The sequence below is a fragment of the Homalodisca vitripennis genome, chromosome 3, assembly GCF_021130785.1.
Source record: "Homalodisca vitripennis isolate AUS2020 chromosome 3, UT_GWSS_2.1, whole genome shotgun sequence".
NCBI lineage: Eukaryota > Metazoa > Arthropoda > Insecta > Hemiptera > Cicadellidae > Homalodisca > Homalodisca vitripennis.
This window is the reverse complement of record NC_060209.1, coordinates 156,428,753-156,451,061: the sequence shown is the minus strand read 5'-3', so window position 1 is coordinate 156,451,061 and position 22,309 is coordinate 156,428,753. Positions and strand designations below refer to the sequence as shown.

The following is a 22,309-nucleotide window of genomic DNA, read 5'->3' as shown; positions in this document are numbered from 1 at the left end:
AGCCTATTCAGCACGTAAATGATTTACTATATTGAATGAAATAATTTTCTACTATATTGTTATTCTGTTAAATAAAAACAGCTGGCAATGGTTAATTATGAATATCTATAGGCCAAATGTTTTTATGTTCTATAGTTGATTTGTTCCACTTTCAACAGATGACTGGCAGCATCTCTCACCTTTACTGGAGTCAGTATATACATAAGGAAAATACCAATACTCCCTTATGTCCTCTTCACGATCATTCCTCTCAAAACTCATATAGGCCTACTTAAGATTGTATTGTGAAATATGTTGATATTAGTACTCTTTTAGGAAAAATGGAAGGCATGTAGACCTAGCTCTTTCTTATTCTGTGGATTTTAACATCCTTTATTAGTAGGTATTTTTATTTTGTTCACTACATCCCATCTTTCATTTAACTTTTTCATTTTAAATATTTATTATTATCTGAGAAAACAAAGAAAACTCACATTCTTTCATACAAGTCATTAACCCATTGCGGATCACTGACGAGCTGGGCTCGTCACGCAGCGGCCTAACGGCACGATGACGAGCTCAGGTCGCAAAAGCGATCTGCTTTTAAGTTTCCCTCCAAATAGTTCTATTAGTGTCTGATAGATCGGGCGATCGTCTTCACTTGACAACTAAGAGTGTTTAACAATTTTTTATTTACATGCTTAAAGAAGTAGGTACTAGCGGCAATCTGCTCACTCACTACCTTCTGCATAGTCTAAATTTTATAGCAATTTGTATGGTATTTTAAATACAATTTTATTGAGACAGTTTCATTTGCAGATAATGTAAGGTAGTATATTCTGAGACAAAGTTGTTCAAACTAATCTCATGGTTTTATGAAAATATGTCCTATTAAAATAAAAAGCAAATGTGAGCAAATAACTTCACACGACCTTTCGTGTCCAGGAAAGAGGTACAACTGCGTGTTAAAGACATAAAGAATGGTAGGAAGGAGGGAAATCATGTATATATGAACAAGTTTTCTAGGTAAACCGCTTACCAAAAGACCCTGGGCGATTTTTGTTCATGCAGGATGGGATAAATACCCATCCGCCATTGTGATGCCGCCCTCTCCCAGTATTCTCATCACTGCTCCCTACTTGCCCACTACTACTCTCTATCCCCTGACCTGCCCACTGCCACTGCGACTAACCACACAGCTGATAAAACGATCTCGAGACTAGGAGATGCTTGTCTCACTCCCCACCACTGGAGGGAGGATCTCCTGTGCATGGCTGCTCAGATATTTGTTTCTGCACAGATTTCTTTACAAGTGATTTATTTATAGTTTCAGACGTTATGAGGAGCTGATTGGCTTGCTTTCCTCCTATCCTAGTTCACATTGGTAGCCTATCTAAAACCTAATATTTTTGTTTCTCTTCATTTCTTTTGTAATTTATGTGAAATGAAACCCAAGTTGTATTTGATTATTTTTAACATTACTTTAGCGTTGGGGGATAGACTATTTTAAACTTAACCCATTGCAGAATGCTTTGTTTGGCCACTCATGTCCAAGTGGGTATGAATTAATTCACGTATTTAGTTACACCTCTGTTTGCCAATACTGTACTCTTCTGATAACACTTTGGCATCCATGCTTTTATTTCTTTTAATTCAAGTTTACCAATGACTTCTTATTTTATTAAAAGCTACTTTATACAAGGGGTATCCAGAAAGTAACACTTGATTTGAAATAAAAAATTAATCAACTGAAATAGGAACATTTTATTATATACATTTAAAAGCTACACTCTTAGGCTATTTTTCAACGTAATCCCTGTTCAAATTGAGATATTTATCATAACGTGATGCAAGTATTTCGATTCCAGCTTTGTAGAAATCTGCCGCCTGAGATCTTAACTATTGATTAATATCAGTGTGAGTTCAGCGTCACTATCGAAGCACTGCTTTGCGAGTCAGGTCTTCATCGCTGGAAAGAGGTGGTTGTCACTTGGTGCCAGATCTGGGCTATAAGGCGGATGATCAAAGACCGCAATAAAAATCACCCAAGACTTGTCATGTACACTTGGCTGCATGGGGACGTGTATTATCATGCAAAACAACATTTTTTAGCTCAATTTTCACTTATGTTTGTTTTGTATCGCTCGCTGTAGCTTCTACAATGTTTCACAGTACCTCTCTGTGTTGATTGTTGATCCTCGTTCAAGGAAATCAACCAGAATCACACTCTTAGCATCCCAAAAAACAGTTGCCATAATCTTTCTCTCTGACAGGGTTAGAAGACATTTTTTAATTTTTTTTTCTAAGAATGTGTGTGCCCCTACTCCATAAACTGCATTTTTGCTTCACAATTGACATGCTTCACCCATATTTCATCACCAGTAACGATACGATTGAGAAATTCTTACCATGTTTGTCATATTAATTAAGGAAAGATGCACCAAGTCTAGTTTTTTGTGGTCTTCTGTAAGGATTTTTGGAATCCAACTAAGCACATAATTGATGGTATCCAAGCTTTCCTGCAACAATTTCTTGAAGTAAACTTCATGAACCTTGTGAGAAATGTTCTGAGAGATCAGTCATTGTGAAACAGAGATTTTCACAAACTTTGTCATTGATTTTTAACATAAAATCTTGCAATATTTAAGATTGCTTTAAGTGTTGGTTTCACAGAATTTGGAAACCTATCCTGGGCCCTATAATAAACTACGAGATACGTGGACCTTTTCTGTAAGGCAAAGACAAAGTAACACTGCCGGGAGGTATCGGGAGCAGTGCAGCCATCTTTGAAGAACGAAACAAAATCTATGTCTACGGAAGTATTTAATGTGTTCGTTCACCTGCAGACCAATGATGCAGAAGCGAGCCAACTAAAATCCTCTTGCTAATCAAACAGCTGATCTAGCAATGAGGTTAACAACCTAGCTATCGCAGAAGACAAGACCAGCTGTGGCCGAGAACACAAAAAGGGTTGTTACAGCTACTGGCCCGACCACTGGCCAACAAAATAAAAGTGGCAAATGCCACAATCTTCAGTCATTAGGCTAGGCCGACCGCTAAGACTATCGTCATGATCATTAGTACAGCCATTTTTAAAGTCAATACACCACTGCCTTACTTTGCTTTTAATCATTATTCCATTTCCATACTAAACTTAGCACAGTTGGCGATAGATTTCAATGGTTTATGGTTTTTGCCAACAAAGACTTCATCACTGAACGCACTTCACAAATGGTGAGATTTTCAATTGCAGCACATATTTTAATTAATCACAGTGAGAAAAGTAAAAGAGATGCAGACCGCACGTGACTACAGCTCGATGCGCACTGAACGCCAGAGTGTTTTTACACCAAGATGGCGATTGTAGCCCCGCCCACTGTTGCACCATTTAAAAACGTCTTGTTACTTTCTGGATAGACCTTGTTTGTTTACTTTGAATTGGACATGATAAAAATAGCACTCCTGGACAACTGCACTAACACTGTGATATTTTAAAGATCCAAGTTGTTATGCACTACAACCAGTTATATGATGAGTCATGGGCTGGGCAGTGGGATGGTGGGAAGGGGAGAGAAAGGTAACATTTAAAAAAATGAGCATTTATCGATAATTAGCTAGGCCTATGTTTTGTATGGTCTAAGGAACTAAATGTTGGTTTAAAAGAGTACTTGAGGAAAATGAGAGTTATAAATAAAAAAGAACAATAAATGTCTGTCTAGTATTGTACAATGTTACTTCATTGTCACAAAAAGACTGCTGAACATTTTGCCAAAAAAACTTAAACACAACTTGAGATATTCTGAATATTTGTGTATTCAAGAAACACTTGAATGAGTAAAAACATTTATTTTTATTTAATAAGTTATCATATTTGATAATTTTATTCCTGTTTGTGAATAAATTAGTAAAGTGGAATAACTTATTAAATACCTGGTTTCTTGTGCTACTATTGTATTGTTATTTTGGTTTTTACTTAGTTTTTTTTTTTAATAAGGACACATATTCTTCACTACAAATCCACAAATTTATCTTCTACATAAAAAATATGAATCTTGTTTGGATTTTTTCCACATCCAATAAACTAAACTAAAACATAGACCATAATAGTTTTTCAAAAATATGGCTAGTATCTAAAGTTTCAGAATGCTAATAATAACATTAAAAAATAATTTGATTATGAAAGAGTAATATTATTTTCTGTAGAATATGAATATATGAAAAACTTATGCATTTCCATAGAAAAAAAAAACATATTGTGCTTTTTTAGGGTTAAATGTTTGGGATTGCTTTGATACAACTATGTAAGCTATGGATGAACATGCTTAGGTTTAAAAACTGTTTTCCTTCAGTATTTAATAATTGGGATTTTATGGTACCTGTTTCTGTTTTTACATGGAACTTTCTTAAATTCCATAACAACAGCACAAATGGACTAAAAAGCACCACTTTACAAAACCTGAAATGGAGAAATGTGCTGTAGCACCATATAAGGTCAACTTGTAAGAAACAAAATAAGTAAGGAGGCAACTATTCCAATGCTTTTCCAGGCTGTCTATTCTGATCTTCTGCAAAACTCCTGACAAACTCTTCTCTATTTAAAATGAATTTTCAATAGCCCTTCTTAATTTTGACTTTTTCGCCCATCATAATTGTTCATGGCTAAGGTAATGTCATACACTGTAGTTACATACAAATTCTGGATAATTAATAAAAGGTGAACCGGAAGTGTGTGTTGTGTTATGACTTTATAGAATTGTAATTGAAACAATGGTGGCTCTAACCTTGACTTCCCATAATTTTCTGATAGTGTGGAAAGGTTGAAATGTAATAATAACAATCTCACTATCAAAACTTATAATAACAGCTGTAACGCTCACAGTATCTGACTGCACTGGTTGAGCGAAACAATTTTCACAGTACTTTGGCACAATTTATTAATGTTTTTTCTGAAACATAAATGAATGAACATTAGTTATAATTTCTAAAGGCAACAATTAATTTTTGGCACCCAAAACTTTCATTTTCTGTTCATTGTGCTTTTTACTTTCAAAAATCTTTTCAGTAAACGTAATAGGCCATTTTCAGATATTGTCTAGACATCATTATTTGTATAGAAAGCCCATGGGGTTACAGCTGTCAGTCTCCCGGCTGTGCACATGGCTGTACAGCCACCCTCTGACGCAACCCCTCATTATTGATCTTCTCCTCCTGTGCTCCATTCAACCCTGGCCTTCAACTGATCATAATTTGCACATGCAGATCGTTAACTATTTTGTCTCACTTAATATATGTATATTGCAACTCAATTACAGAAAACTCTTTTAATGACATTTCTTTCTTTTTATAACTATAAATTAAGTTACAACAATCTAATATAACACACAAATAGAAAATGTGGCAACACTGTAACACTCACTGGTAAGGTGATGTTTTTTTTTTTTCGACCAGATCAATTTAAACATAAAAGTAGGAAGTTTACAATAAAATATTTATCGTTTTTAAAATATTTATAATCACGTTTGTTGGTATGACACATTGTAGTATTAATTGAGTAATAACATAAACTAAATTCATTTACTTCAAGTACACCTACATGTCATCATGTCTAACTACAAAATCATTTAAAAATAGTTTATTTCAACATTGGGATTTACAATATTTAAAGAAAATTCTGCATACTTTTGTATTTACATTTAATGTATGTTGGAATTGTGTTTAGATATGTAAGACTTGCGCAAAATAAAAGTTAAGCTAGTAAGAATGCTATAACACCATTTTCCACCATACTCCACCTGTATTCAAATTCATCTTAATACGTATATTTATAATTTTTAGTATTTCAAGTTAATAATCTGCTAGGTTTAAGGTTCTTGTTGTAATAAAAACTGTAAAAGGTTATTTTACGTGAAAGGAATTTGACACGGTTGTTTTAAAATCAACCAGCTTTACAATGGACAACAATAAGGTAATGAACTCATAGCATTACCTATTTGTTAGTGTTGCAACTTACTGAGGTCTTGACTTCGTTATCTAGACGAGTGAGAATATTGCAAGAAATATCTTTGCGCCTACAAATAAATAATATGTTGTGTCCAAGTAGTTGAAATAAAATCCACAAGAATGGGCTTTGTCACTGTGCCACATTTGGTTACTGTTTCTCATATCAATTAAATATTAATAACATGAAATTTCCTTTTCTTGTTTAGTCATCATCAAAGTTCTAATAAAATTTAGACTCTTATAATGTTGATATCTGGTTAAAATGAATAGATTTTAACCCTTTGTGGTCGGTTAGGACTCTGTTCTGGTATATCTGGGTAGCGGATTAGCACAAGGAACACTTGTCCCGGGCTGTAATTCCCTGTTATTTATTTACTTAATAGCCAACTTTTTTATATCAAATTTTCACTGTTTGGAATTAAGAGTTATATATTATAAAATAATTGAAAATTTGTTTTTTGGTTTGGTGTGTAAATAACTTCTATAGTTGCTGAAATATTCTGCTCAAAAATTTTAGTTATGTACCGAACAACATATTTTCTTTATAAAGGAAGTTAGACAGATTATTTATCCTATCTAAATTATAAACTTTTTCTATTTGTATTATTATTACTATTATTGTAACGTTATACAATCTTTTAGTAATTTTATTTGGTAAATAATTGACAATATTTATACTTTCAAAACTAAGTTAAGATGTTGTTAAACAACTTGACAAACCAATCCACTAAGTAATAAGAGCTGCTAGCTGCATTAACTGGAACAATGTGTGGGGTGTGAGGTTTGTGAACAATGTGTGGGGTGTGAGGTTTGTGCAAAATCTTGTTGCCCAGCTGGGGCAGACGGGTCTGCACAGCGCTGTTACTATCGGGCAATCCGCCTGTCAAATACAACTGGTGCCAATGGTTAATAACTGTACAATAAGAGTGTAACAGTTTTAAAATTATTGTACTTTATTAATTATTTTATTTATGTTCAATTAATTCAACTTGTAAATAAAATACATTACATAGTAATCTTCTACATGTAGTATATTACAGTAAAAAAATTTGTAAATTGTTTCTCATTTTTATTATTTACTATTAATTGTGTGAGAAATTATATGTACAAAAATTGTCTCATATTAGTATGTACATTCTGTTTTCTAAGAAATACCACATTCTTCCAACCTTCGCTTTTATTTTAACCCATTGCGGATCGTATTGTATTGGCGTGCCGGCCACAGCGGGCATGAATTAATTTACTGTCAGCGGCCGAAACGAACAGCAATGGTTCGCCACATCGTATCGCTTGCTAAAAACATCATATCTACGTTGAACTGGATTTCGATTTATAAAAATATCTCCATCCATATTCTTAAAAACAAAATAATTAAATACAATATATTGTTTATGAAACTATTGTAATTAAATATCTCTAATAAATATCGATCAAATTCAGACGATAGTAAGTTTTCCATTTCGATCAGCTCATATTATGACACGCAAAATTTATACCATAAAATGTGATACTAGTTACTATTATAATAAAAGCTGAGGAAAAAACAACCAATCAGAAGCGCTAAAAAGCAGAGAGCAAACTCATATGAATGATTTTTAACTTCGACAAACCGACTGCGATCTGTAGGATATTTATAAAACTTTTGGATACTCTGAACGTAGACCGTTGTTAAACACTCTTAGTTGACAAGTGAAGACGATCACCCAATCTATCAGACATTAATAGAACTATTTGGAAGGAAACTTAAAAGCAGACCACTTTTGCGACCTGAGCTCGTCATCAGGCCCATCCGCAATTGGTTAATTGTGTAGGGATCCTTTCAATTAATACTCTTAATGGTGTCAGTGAAGTCGATTTTATTATTGTTTTTTGTCAGTATTTATATTATATGTAGCTTTAAAAAGTAAAAATTGAGTTAAATAAATTTATTGAACGTTCAAATGGTTTTTGGTTATAAAGTATGGAAGTAAATGATTTCACTAATCTAAAGCTTGTTTCACAAACATATTAAATTTACTTATGTTTCTTTGGTGAACCAGACATGACCTAGTCCAAATTGTCGATACTAGTGTAAAATTTTATGATTTAAAAAATCCCTCTTTATATACACAGTAATAATATGTATGTAATATAGATTTTTTCATACATTTATGTTTTATTTATTTTTGTGTTTTATTTTTGGCATGTGGTAAATTTTATGATTTGGCTACTCAGGTGGGACAAATACAAAAATAGATTTGACAAAATTTTAAAAGCAAATATAATAGACAATATATATAATAGCAATAAGAATCACTGTTTTTAGCAAGATCTAGGAATCTTTTATAAGTTATAGGTTGTTTATTCAAAAATTTCAATAACTAATTTCATGTTTTGAAAGGAAATATGTCACTTTGTTTGTTAGAAAATATCCAGGCTCAGTGGGAGCAATCCAAAATCCTAATATCTTTTTAAAATTCAAACCATTTATTTTATTTTGGGACACTCGAATTAGTTTCCTAACATTGTGGAATAGCATATTTACAGTAGTTGAAAACAAAATAGGAGAGATCGGGCACGTTTGAATCAAGAGATTTGGAATAACCTTCCAGTGACCATTCACTAACCACAGGAGTGTTTGGTGTTTAATTTTAGTAGGATTTTCTCTTAAGGACTTTCAAATGAAGGCTTACCATATACACCTTAATATATGTTAAATATTGTTAATAAAACAAAAATGATTTCATAATTGTTATAATTGTTAGTTTCATCAGGTCAGCCAAAACTCTAGAAAATGTTCCGTAAATGAATCCCACTAATGCACAAATAAGATCAATAAAGTCCCATTGTATGAAGTAAAATGGATGGTCAGAATGTTTTTAGTCTTACAATTAGGTGTCACAAGTCATTGGTTGCTAAGAAATTACGATTCACTAGTTTCATAAAAGAAAAACAATACCATCTCAGTTTACTATAACCGTTGGCCACAATTTTCATTTATAATAAATGCTTCAGGTTTATTGGTTTTCTAATGTGCTCTAAAATAATGTGTTTCAACCTGTACCATATCAATATAAAATTGACTAGGAATTAAAATTATTTTGAGTAGTGCTCTATGGTAGGTTACTTTAGAAACAATTTAAACCTTTTGTATATCAGCACCAACAATTAAAGTACAGATCCATGATTGTCCACCATATGTCTGTCTAATTAAAGTGTCAGATTGCAGATCTTGAATTGTATAAAACAATTATAGGCTAAAACATGACTTGTAGAATCCTATATTAACCCTTTCAACAGTGGTGTTGTAGGCCACTGACGGGTTAATTTGTTGTGTACAGAGTTGCTCCATGGTCAGCGCAAATGTATATTTTTTTCCCCACCATGATCAACTTTAGTAAAATCTTCATGTGCCAAACTGCCATCAGAATCTCCTGATTTGTCACATCCATAAATTGAGTCTGCATCCCAGTTGTCATCATTCTCGTTGAACTGCTGAATGCCTAAACTCATAATGCATCCGGACAAATTTAAAATTGATAAAACGTCTTTATCATTATTAAAACTAAATCCTGATACCACTAAACCACAACCAAAATATAAAATAAAACAATCTTGCAGTTGGTAATTCAAAAATGCAATTGAAGAAAACTGGAAAACAATAGCATTCTGTTTCTAACGTCCAGGTAAAACTCCACCATGTGCTTTATTGATAGATGTTTAGATAACCATCAGAGTGTAGTAGCAATTAAAAAGTATTACTGTGGATTAGCAGCAATTCCACTAACTACTGCAATAGGCCAATGTGTTTAATCTTAAAGCTGTCTGGTGTTGTGCAGCGAAGCAGCCCATGCTAGCATGGATGGACATAGCTGTCAAGGGGTTAAAATCATTGAAGTGTTTTGTTATAAACATACCATCATCACAGGATAAAAGCACAACACATAAATCGGTGTTAGCTTTGTCAAAATTATTATTGTGTTACATAACACAACAACACAAATGAACAAAAACTGTTAAGAATACACGTCACGCATATTTCAAGCGTGCATAGTGTACTCCCTACACTTAAGTTGTGTTTTAATTTTTTCAGTCCAGGGCATCCAAAATGTTTTAAAATTGGAATCATAGTCTAGTGTTACAGTTTTTGTTACACTAACAAATAAGATGTTTTGAAAAAATCCTATAACCTTCATAAAACTCTCCATTGTAAACAAAACCTCAAACGGAATATTTCAGAACGTTAACGAATGCCAGATATGGATAGTTTTAAAATTAGCAGACTATACATAAAATATCAATAAAAGTTGAAGAACTAAAAGTACTTACTCCACCTGGACAAAATACTCCCGTTGGAGCGAGTACATCAACCTTTGCGATATTAAATTAGGCTGTTGCCACTTAAACAAATTTACTATCTTCAAATAATTATACATTCATTTATAATCAAATTCTCTGTATACAGTGATGTACACAAAATTTTAAATATGGTTCGTGTGATATAGAATACGTTGTGTGTAATACTTGACATATTTAATTATCTAGCCTATTTGTTCTCATCATGATTCATTTTGGAATTTGTTACATAAGGTTAGTGTTTTTAATGATCATGTTTCCAATCTAATATATGTGTGTGTAGTCACAGGTTTCAACAATGGGAGAACCTGCTGATGTTGAAATTTCTCCAAAGAAAATAAAAAAGTCACGTTGGGGTCCAATTGCTGAAAATGAGCCTTCCGAAACTGAAACCATGGGAAAGCCGACGGAAGAACCACAAAAAGTCATTCCTAATGGGACAGGTTTGTTGTACAGTGTTTATTTATCCTAGTTAAACCATTTTAAACTTAAGCAGAGCGTGTACTATTTTCTCCAACCCCTTCCATTATATTGGACACATTTTACTCAGAACATTAATTTTGTTTATTAGATATTGTAACTTTATATGTCATCTTCCCACCTTGTCCAAACACTGAATACAGAGTTGTGGAAGGTGTTTCCTCAAATATGAGCACCAGAGATGACATTGTCGATTTAACAAAACAACACATTTGGTTGCTTTTATTTATAACCCTTTATATGATGTTTGTTATTTTAATTAAAATAAGGAAGTTAAAAAGACTTCCAAAATGTTTTGTATTCAATATATGAACAGCATCAAACATGGTGAAAATGTGATACACAGTATATACAGTACAGTATATATATATATATATATATATATATATATATATATATATATATATATATATATATATATATATGTATATATAAAATACAGTATATACATACAAGTAGTACGGATGAGAGACAAATATTCCTTGCAAAGTAACCTTCAATAATACTTTCTCTTTTATTTATGATAAAAATACTGCCTCTTAATCCTGCCAACTTTGTTTTTCGAGTCTTCACATAACATGGACAACTATTCTGGTCTAATGTAAGATAATTTGCACATAATGTGAACCCGATTTTACTGCATCACACTAAGCTTCCATTAAAATACATGAAGGTTAGTTGTTTGGATAGAAATTGTGGAGGCTGTGTCAAATAATGTTGGAAGGCTTTTATTGGAAGTTTTGGGTGATATGGCTACATTTAGCACTCATATCAACGAGTAAGTCATTGAATGTTTAAGATAACACTCTGGCACAAGTTACAGAGATTTCGTTTGATTACTTTTCAAAAAATTAGTGTACAATGTCATTTTACTTTTTTTTATTCTCTCTAATAAAAAGTACACAACATAAGACCACTGAGAAAATGTAATTTCTTGTGTTGGTTCCAAGATTGTGTAAGGATATTTCCATAATTATTTGTCATCATTTGGCTGATTTTAATTCTTTGTTAATGGTGTATATTGGGATACACATATACACCTGGTACATTATTGTTGTTTGATGTGTGAGATCATCAACTTCTTGTTTATATATTGAAGCTATAATTAGAGTAATAATGTTTCCCAAATGTTGAGATTTGCTTATGTAGTTTTTTGTATTGTGAATGCTAGGTGAAGATTGCACCAACCCTTCTGTTTCTTAATCCATTTAGTTTTGTATTGTTTATTGTGATCAACACCATCTCTACTATTGACGTACATTGCTACCATACCATTGGCACAATCCAATTATAAAACCCAAGCCTACTATTAGTCCAGTCAATCAAAGTAGTTCACACTTGCTAGTTGTCAAATAACATAGTTTTTTCCAAATTTTTCACAACTCAGTGGCAATTTAACAGTTCAAGATTCAATGGTCCAAACCCATGAGAAATAAAGTATGGAGTGAGTGTGGCTGGACTGCTCAGTGCTTAGTTCTTATGAGGAAACTATGGCAGCATGACTAGTTGGCCAAAAACACTTTCTGTGTAGCTTAGGGGCACCATGCTTGATGCATTTGGTTCAAATTTTCACACCTAGTGACAAAGATGTTTTTTTTTTTTGTTTTCATGGCATAATATTTATTTACCTTACGGTTATGGGCATCATCACTAATGGTCAAACATACATTAATATTGTTGAGAATAAACAATCCCAGAACTAACATAAAGTCTAAATTTAACATCCGTGTTGTTTTTAACTCATCTAACAGTATAAAAAGTTACTTAACTAAATTAAAACCAAAAAGCTAACAAGATACCAAGACTGTAGTTTAAAAATTAACTGTATGGATGCAAAAAATCTATATTTGGCAAACATCAAAACATACAGGAGTAAGAATAAAAACAGAAACATTGTTTCAAACTTTTCTAAAATACGATGAATTCAGTTTTATTTTTCAATTTATTTATGTATTTGTTTCTTTGTAGGAAATGGAATACAAGAAAACTTACCTGAAAAGACACCTATCAAGGAAAAGCAGCAGAAGACAATTAAAATAACTAAGGTACGGTTTTGTTAATAATTTCATTACTTAGACTTAATTTTGTCGCGACTTTCTTGTCTTTTTGAGGGACTGGTCCTAAAAATATGAGTTAAGCTTATTGTAAAATATATGCAATGGCCCAATGGCCTGTGAAGTTGGTTTGTTAAGATTCGAATATCCGACCTTTGAAAAGTTATTTATTAGATACAATTTTTATTATCAAGCAAAGTGTATTGTTATGCTGTACTTAGCAATGTATTCAGAGTACTTTGTTTAAGGTGAGACCTATCCCCTTTAAACCTTATTCTCACGGGCCATTGGCCAGTGGAGGACCTTAGTACATGGTCGATGGCATTGGATCAAGGGGCAAATCATTATATATTTCCACTAGTTAGCAGCATTAAAATGAGCAATATACTGAAAAAAGGGAACATTCCTACCATGGATTTTGTGTTGGTGGAACTTTGGCATCAGACACCTCAATGAGGGAGGGGGTAGCTCAATACATTGAAAATTGTGCAGGTACAAGTGGGATGATAATGTGACTTTGATGAGACATCAGCTCATTACAATAATAAAAACTGGTATTTCAGGTTGTCCTTGTTTGTAGAACAATGCCAATTAATAGCACCAGATAGATATCAGTATTTTTGAAGTACATTACAAGCTTGAATGGTCACTTCTAGTTATCAATAATGGGATCTTTAATGTTATCTTTTTTAAATCTGATTTGTTAACAGTCCATTATGATATGTGCCACACATTATGTATGTATCCAGGACAAATATCAGATGTATTCCTAAAATAGGCTTCTATTTATACATCTCGTGCCAGGTAGTGACATGTAGACAGCAATTATCTATTTATGGTTATTTCTATAACCATTAAATATACTTTAGTTAGTCTATGTTTTGTTGCTATTCCTACATTAGAAAATAATTTTTTAAATGCAATGAGCAAAAATAGAAAGGAGACGAAATAAAGCCGTTTAGAAGATAGAGGCCAGCCAAACGCGATGGAAAGTGAGTTAAATAGTCACATTCTTCTTACGAAATAACTAACTTACTCCAAATGTAAAATATGGTTGGTAAAAATACAAATCACATAGACTTAAGAACAAGACTATAATACGTGGAGATGTTTGATGTATTAATTTAATTTCTTTTGATGGAAATTCTATTTTACAAAACTATTATACTATAACACATTTTTCCTACTATAAATAAATAGTGCAACTGAAAATCAGGATCATCATAGACGGTCTGAGATTGGTAACTAGGTCATTCCCTGGACTATTTAAACATTGGCACATTTATGAGCTATTGCCCATAGCAAAATTTCCTAATATAATTTTACTGCTAACGAAATGCCATCGATATATTTGTGCCACAGTACTATTTGGGGTTTTAAAAATACTTTTGATGTTCAAATAAATTTTAATATCTTTTATATTGAAATAATTTTACTATACATAGTTACAAACTTTTAGGCCTACAGCTAGTATAAAAATAAAAAAGGTGGCTTCCCAATATTGTTCAGTTGTTTGTTTAGGTAAACTGCGTATATGTACCAAATACTCCTGCAGATACAAAGGATTGTGGTCTAAAAATAGACAGTCACGAATTGGCAGCAGTTTTATAAACCAGTAAAGTGGTGTAAATGTGGTATATCAGTCTACCTCAGTAGCTTGAATGACACATCAACGCAAATATACATTTGCAGTTGATCACATTTGGATGCATAAACTAGGCATTCCACTGTCATAAATTGATAACATATAAAAGTACCATCATACAATAATCATTTATGATTTGTATAAAAAAAATAATTCAGAGTCAAGTCATAACAGTAAATCTATTTCACTGTTAAAAGATTCAGTAACAATATACAATTGTTTACTTAACCCTATAAAAGGCATAAGTAGTAAATTACAGCTTATTTATATGTGTTGTGAAGTGATAGATATGTAATTTACCACGTATTACTTTAGCTTGGAGAAGCTATTGTATTGTATAAAGCGATTGTTGAATATTGTTGAACTAAGCAGTAATTGATATGTCAGTTCATTGCTTATGTTATGGTATTAGAATAATTAAATCAACTCTTTTACTCTTGTACTGACTCAAAGGAAAGGGCCACTCGCTTGAACAGTTGAGCTGTGTCACTGTCGCTAGCAACAGATAGCGGGGGTTTGTTATTGCTATTCTTGGATGATTAGTGTTACTTTAGTTTAGTCCTCTATTCCCCCCCCCCCCCGCCACCGAAAGAAATGAAGTCTAGATATTTACTCTATATTATACTGTATTGGCATTTTTTTCTGGAAAGTTAAAACGTAATATGTTTCTATGTATTAATGTACTTATTTTACTTTTTTTATACTTTTAAAAAAGACACAAATAGCTCATCACTACAGAGAAAGGTTAATAGGATCTCTGGCATTTGCCATCGTTATCTGAAATTCTATTATCCTTTCAAATCATCCATTGTCATTAACTAAGAACTACAGAAAGTTTCTATTGAAGGGTTATCAGCCATTTAACAGTTTATTTCTAAACACAATAAGAGATAGTATTTTTAGCAGGTTTATTTAAATTGTTATAAATGTATACATTGTTTATTTTATGAGATGAACCAATTATAGCGAATCTACGCTAGGAATATTGAGCTTGAACTTATTTCTCATCATAAGTTATGAGCAAGTTAAGTAGCCTCTGCCACAATAGCTGCTGAATAATTGTACCGAGCTTTGTTGTTTTTAGTCGCTATGTTATGTCTACAAGTTGTGCTTTGTGTTATCATTACGTAGCGATGTTTGTGATGGCTGATAAATTCGAGCAATGGGCTTGCACAAGTTTTGCAGTGCTTCAAGAAGCTTTTGAAGAATTTTGAGCAAAACACAGGTTTTTGAGTAGTATGCTCGTTTCAAAGCTGGAAAAAATTTTATTGAAGATGGTTCAGGACGTCCTTCCATGACAAAGCCGTGAAATTGTTGGAAACAATTCGGCACCTTATTCATGAAGACCGTCATCAGACAATATAATACTTATATAGTAGTATTGGTATTAGCTATGGAAGCTGTCAAGAACTTATAAACGAAAATCTAGGTGTGCATCGAGTTGCCGCAAAATTTATATCTCGGCTTTTGACTAGCGATCAGGAATTGCGATGTGTTGATGTGTGCACTGAGACATTTTAAAGTAACCCCACATTCATGTCCAGGATAATAACTGGTGATGAAAGTTGGTTTTGTGGTTATGATCCAGAAATGAAACAGCAGTCGTCAGTGTGGAATAGTCAACAATCATCAAGTCTGAAAAAAGCAAGGCAAGTGAAAAGTGCTAAAAAAAACAGTGCTTTGGGTTTTTTTGCATTAAAGCATTTTCCATTGTGAGTTTGTGCCACCTAGTGTGACAAAGAATTCTGATTTTTATTGTGACGCTTTGAGGAAAAATGTATGTTGAAGAAGGCCTGATTTTGTGGAAAGACAAAAACTGGCTGTTGTATCACCATGCTTCCATGAAATCAACACGGTTTTTGGCCAAGAGCAACATGGCTACCGTTCCACACTCTGCCTATCACCAGATTTTACCCCTTGTGACTTTTCTCTCTTCCCAAAAATGAAAATGCATATGAAAGTTTACCGTTTTGACAGTGTTGACATACAGAAAAAAACGCAGGAAGTTCTTGACAGCTTTCTGGAAAAACTGGTTTTTAACACTTTCCAATTATGGAAAAACATTGGGTTTGGTGTATCAACTCAAGTGGAACTTGTTTCAAAGGGGATAACAGCCAGAAATAGTCCAGATAAGAAAACAAAAATTAGCAATCTTAGTCCATCAAACACAATTAGAACATCAAATACCCATAATACTGATTCATAAAAACCTGTGTACTGTATCAAACATCATTTGACAATGTTGACTAGACATAATAGTTTGTTCGCGCTTTTTAGTAGTTTGCCAGATAAAAGGGAATAAGTAATATTTTATCATTCCCATTTATTTGGTTTGGTAAACTGTATTAATTCAAATACATTAAAAATAATTTCCATGTGGATCTAGTTAAAATTAAAAATAATAACCATAATTTGTTTAAATTTTACAGGTAACTGACAAATTATGAGTAGTTGTCAATAGGGATGGAAGGGTAGTAGAAGATTAAGTGTTCATAAAATGGTAAGGAGGAAGAGTGAACTGTTATGGATTGAAGGGAAAGAGGGAGTGACAGTTTCATGAGATAAGAGTAGATAAAAATGATTCACTTGTTTACCACAAGAAGCTTAGATACTAGTTGGGGCAAAACAGTGTTAGATCTATGTTAAACTAATGTTCGGAGAGCCGTATTATATAAAGAAATACTTGGACATTGTTCTTATAAAACTACTAATCACTAAATAATTATATTAAGCAAAATCTCCTTACAAACAGAACAGAGCTTTTATAGATTCTTCACGTTTATATTTTTATAATGGAATGTAACTGAATAGATCTGTACCAAATCCAGATTTGTTGCCCTATTTGGCAATGATTTCCCAACACACTTAAGATAATAATAAATCATGTATAATGTATGCAAATGACACAACACTCTTGATAAAGATAGGTTGCAAACTATCATATATAGAAATTTATGTTGTATTTCTTTCTCGTTGGCCTGTGAATAATTATAATATTTTGTTGTGACATAGTGGTTAATGGTAAATTGGTTTATTCGGGACGTTAGTGCATGTTTTGATACAAACAAGAATAAAAATAAGTATATTATTGTATACTTTTTTTGGTAACAACATTGTAAAGTAGTTACTTTGAAGCGAAAACATGTTAAGAGCCAGCTGTAGTGAAACGACCTTAAGTTTTCCCTATAAAAATAGTGTACACTATTCCTCAAAACACTTTTGAGCCCTTAATGGGGTTGCAACTTTAAGTGGGACATCTAATTTTAAATTTCATGAAAACGTATGCAAGTGCTTTTTAGCTTTTTTGTAAAGTGTATACTTTTTGAATATTTAAAAGTATTACAAAAATGTTTAACATCTATTTTCTGAATAATCCATAAAAATGTTTAAAAAACTGAAAGGTGTTTGGATGAGTATGAATAACATATTTAAAATGAAGCAACTCATAATTCTATGAATAATAATAAGGTTGCAAAAGTGTATGAAGTTTAACATTGTTTTTATGTGGCTACAATCAATATGGCCGCCTGTACAGCCAGCTCTTAATAGTCTGGCTGTTGCCAAGTGATAACATTTTGTAGAAACTTGTTTACATTGTTTTCAGTGTGTCTAGTGATGTAATCGGTCTGTTAATCTAATCATAGAACTTTTAGAGGAAAACATTGCCGATGATTAAAATGTATTTTACAAGTATTAGACTAAAGTGCCTGTTCAAATTTTTTTTAACGGAAGGGAGCAGCATGGTGCTAGCCATCAGTTTATTGGTTTAGTTAGCGCTTGTAGTATAATGCCATTTTTGTTTTTTTATCTCAGAAATATGTGGTATACATGAATTTTATTTAGATTGTTATTGTCTCTTACATATTATAGCTGTTATTAATCTAAAAAAGTTATACAACAAAAAAGTAGTTAAAACACTAAATATTTTTAAAAAGGTGGATTATATTTTTGTTTAGATAAAGTTTTAGTTTGTTTTGTTAAAAACAAAATTGAGCAGAAGAAATATCTTTTATTGTATACATAACCCTTTGAGTTCCGTGAGATTGGTATATTAGACACAGTAAAAACCTTAAATTGCCAATATTGATTGACTCGACGATCCATCTCCAGACGATATTTAATATAGTTCACAGTTGAAATATCCGAGTAAACGTATAGCTGCATTTGATATGTTTAATGTATTGATTAAGGTGTTTTTTTTTGTTTTCATCGTCGTAGGTCTTTGGAATGCTAATTAACTATGATTTTTTTATCGTCTGTCAGCTAATGAATTCATCAGTTGCAAATTACATGTTTGGCTAGTAGCACTGTTTATTTTTGTAAATGTGTTTTGATGAAAAACTAGCAAAACTGAAGCAGTGTGCAAATCACATGTATTAGTGTAATAATATCAATATTGATATTGGGATGTTTCTATAGTAACAAACATATATTTGTTTTGTTTCCAATATTGCTGCCAAGAGCATAACATTTTGATGATATTTTGTTGACATTAATTAATAGCAAAAAATGTAATATTATACATGAATTATGTTTATAAATTTCATGGTCTAAAGTGGTGTAGCTAAAAAATAATACATATGGACAATTGTGAATGAAACCAAAGTTAATAACATTTTTGTTTTGTTTTTACTAACATATAATAAGAATGTATTATATTTTATTTTTACAAGAAAAAGATATGTATTACATTCTTCATTTCTTTCAAAGAAAGAAAAATTATAAAAACCTGTCAAGTGGTTATCATAGAACTGTTTTTTTAAAGCTTGCAAATATACAAAAATGAGGTTGGCAATTATAAAATAGGAAAATAGCTATGACACTCAAAGGTATTATTAAATAATTATTTTACAATAAACCTTATTTAAAAACTCTAGTATTAGTTTATGTAGTAAATTTTTATTTTTTGATCACATTATTATATTGCTCTTTATTTCCCTCTAGACAAGTGTATGATATGTGATATTCCATTGGTTATTTATAGCTTTTCTATGAAATTATAGAAAAATATATAAAAACTTAAAAGTGGTTCAAATTAAAATGTTAAAAAAATAGTAAACGCTTGGTACTTAAAACACATTTTTTATTTTTTTCAACCACCAATAGAGTACGTATCATATAATGCACTTTAATGACGAAAAAATTATAACAATATATTGGCTTACTGTACAATAGTTTTTTAGACAAACTTTTACGTAATATGATTGGGCATTCTATGCATGCATATTTAGGAAATGGCCGCACATGCAAATCCTGTTTGTGAAGGACAACAGGATATCATGTACACATTGTGTACTTTTAGAAAAATAAATTTAGAGGACCTAGGATTTGGGATTTAGAGGTGTACAAACCGAACAGGTTCGTGACTACCAAGGAGCAGTTCCAGTTAAATGCTTTATTCATGTTATTATATCTTGTCACTTTGTACATAAAAGGATTTTGTTTCATTGTATCTGAACTAAGTTAAGGACGTGCCTATTAATAATCAGTGGTTGAAATTCTAATAATTTTTATTACAAACAAGGGAAATTTAAATATCTTGTATATTTATTTAGTTTTGTTTTATATATTATAAACTACGTTAATTATGTTATATTTTAAATATCGGATGTGTAGTTGTTTAAGATTAAAATTAAATGTTGATAACGACACAAAGCAGCAAAATTATTGAAACATTTTTAAAACTATAGATTATTAAATTAAATTATGGATAAATTAAAAACATTGTAACAGATTGAAAGTACTGAATAGAAAGAAAATATCCACCGCAGGAAGAGTTGTGGGAGAGGAATAAAGTGGGAACAATACTAAATATAGCTTCTTGTACTTGTTACGCCATGTAGTGTCTCAGTTATCTCGTTCCAGTGCCAGTACCAACCAGTTCAGAATCGGTTACAGGCATTCGTCGAACCAGTTGTGTTCTCATGACACACCTTGTACTTTTTCATTATCGTGATGAGACAAGACAATACCTACCTGCAATGATCTACCGTTATTGGGAGTGCCAGTGAATACTAGAGTATTCATCTTAACTCTAGAGTGCCAATCTTTGGTATAAGGTGTCAGTCTTATGGACTTATTATACTAGTATTTTGTTCTTTTTTTTGTTTTTTCATTGCGTTCACTTTGTACTTTACTGACTCTCCCCTTTACTTTGTGTGATGAGAAAAAGCACAGGGCAGTGGCTCATGAAATAAAGCAGAATAGAACCAAAAATGAAGAAATTCTTCTTTGAAAAAGAGTAAAATTGGTACAAAGGATACTCATATCTGGTTATTATCTACAAATAACTGTCAATATAGTAAACAATATCCGTAGCAAGTTTGCTATTCGTATCATTAGAATGTAATTAACTACTACAGAAAGAAAGCTAATAGCGTAATAGCATTTATAACAATAAAGTAATATACTTTGGATAACTCGGAACTTCAGATAACCACATTCCGTATAGGTGTGTCTATGCAATGAAATTAGATCCGGACAGTCGTGTCTATGCAATGAAATTAGATCCAGACAGGTGTGTCTACGCAATAACACTAGATCCGGACAGGTGTGTCTACGCAATGACACTAGGCCCAGACAGGCGTGTCTACGCAATGACACTAGGGTGTATTATGAAGATAATACAATATTTTGTAAATGTACAGTTAGTGGAGAATATATTATTTTACACTAAGGTTAATCAGGATTATTTAAACTATGGATTTTTTACTAGTAGTTATAAGACGTACAACTACTTTATTGTATGGTTTGATTTTTTGTAAATGCATTTGATAATTATCTACACACAGTTTTATTCAATAATTGTTATGTTCATTTATATGTCTCAAAAGAGAGTACTGGCAACACATTTATCCTTTATGTAAAACTTACACAAAAGAGAAAGTGCTGATAGTAAATTGGATATTATACATCATTGATTATTTGAAACCTTGAATGAATTTGTGATTGTAAATGTTATAATTAAAGAAAACTTGACATAGCTTTTACTCATCGATCCTCCCAACAACCAACATTTGCCCAATAGAACTCTCAAGGAGAATGTGATTTCAAAGCTGAATGTAATAGGAAAAGCCAGTTGTATAGTTTTCATTCACATACCATTTTTACTTATCTTAACAGGTTATCAAAATGTGATAATGGTAATCTCATACAATGTAGAAAATTTGTTATTACAGCACATCTAATAACGTTTGGGTTTCTTAGACATTTCAAAGGAATATCTTTATATTCTTATCATTTCTTTTAGAGATTAATCATTATTCAATCTATCAGACAGCTAGAAAAATTACATTTGTACATCAATAAAGTTGGTATATACTACAAAACATTGTACCTAAATATAACAATACTTTTGTTTTATTTGCATCCTGTTACGTAGTAGAGAGACTATAAATAACTTTTGTACTGCTTGCACTTGTCTTCAGCTAAAGCCACCAGACGACTGAATACTCGTTTTTATTCATAATGCCAAGATCTCAACATTGAGTCATATTGCACTGTATTTTAATTATATTGAATTGATAAAATGATAATACAATAGTCTTTTTGGAAATAATTATCTAGGAATATTAAAAGATTGATGTTTTGCACAAATATTTAAAAGTTAGCCTATAAATGTTATTTTATGAAAAATATGAAAAGAATATTACGAGATTCATTGATCTATTTCTGAAATTTCCACTTTACAAGTACAGAGTCTAATAAACAGTGTTTTAGATGTTAATTTGAGTTTTTATTAAAAAAATTCAAAATCTACTTGCAGGTCAGTCAGTGTAAACAAAACTTAGGCTACATTGCTCTCTCTGTATTTTAG

The 22,309-nt window shown here is 31.9% G+C and overlaps 1 protein-coding gene across 2 annotated transcripts in view; it reads left to right on the top strand.

Moving 5' to 3' along the window:
- LOC124357693 overlaps positions 1–22,309 on the top strand; it is a 136,848-nt gene that overhangs the window by 7,776 nt on the left and 106,763 nt on the right. For both annotated transcript variants that reach the window (XM_046809686.1, XM_046809689.1), the window contains exons 2-3: positions 10,598–10,757; positions 12,763–12,839. In XM_046809686.1, coding sequence (XP_046665642.1) covers positions 10,613–10,757; positions 12,763–12,839 — 222 coding nt within the window. In that variant the 5' untranslated portion in view covers positions 10,598–10,612. The remainder of the gene's footprint in view (positions 1–10,597; positions 10,758–12,762; positions 12,840–22,309) is intronic.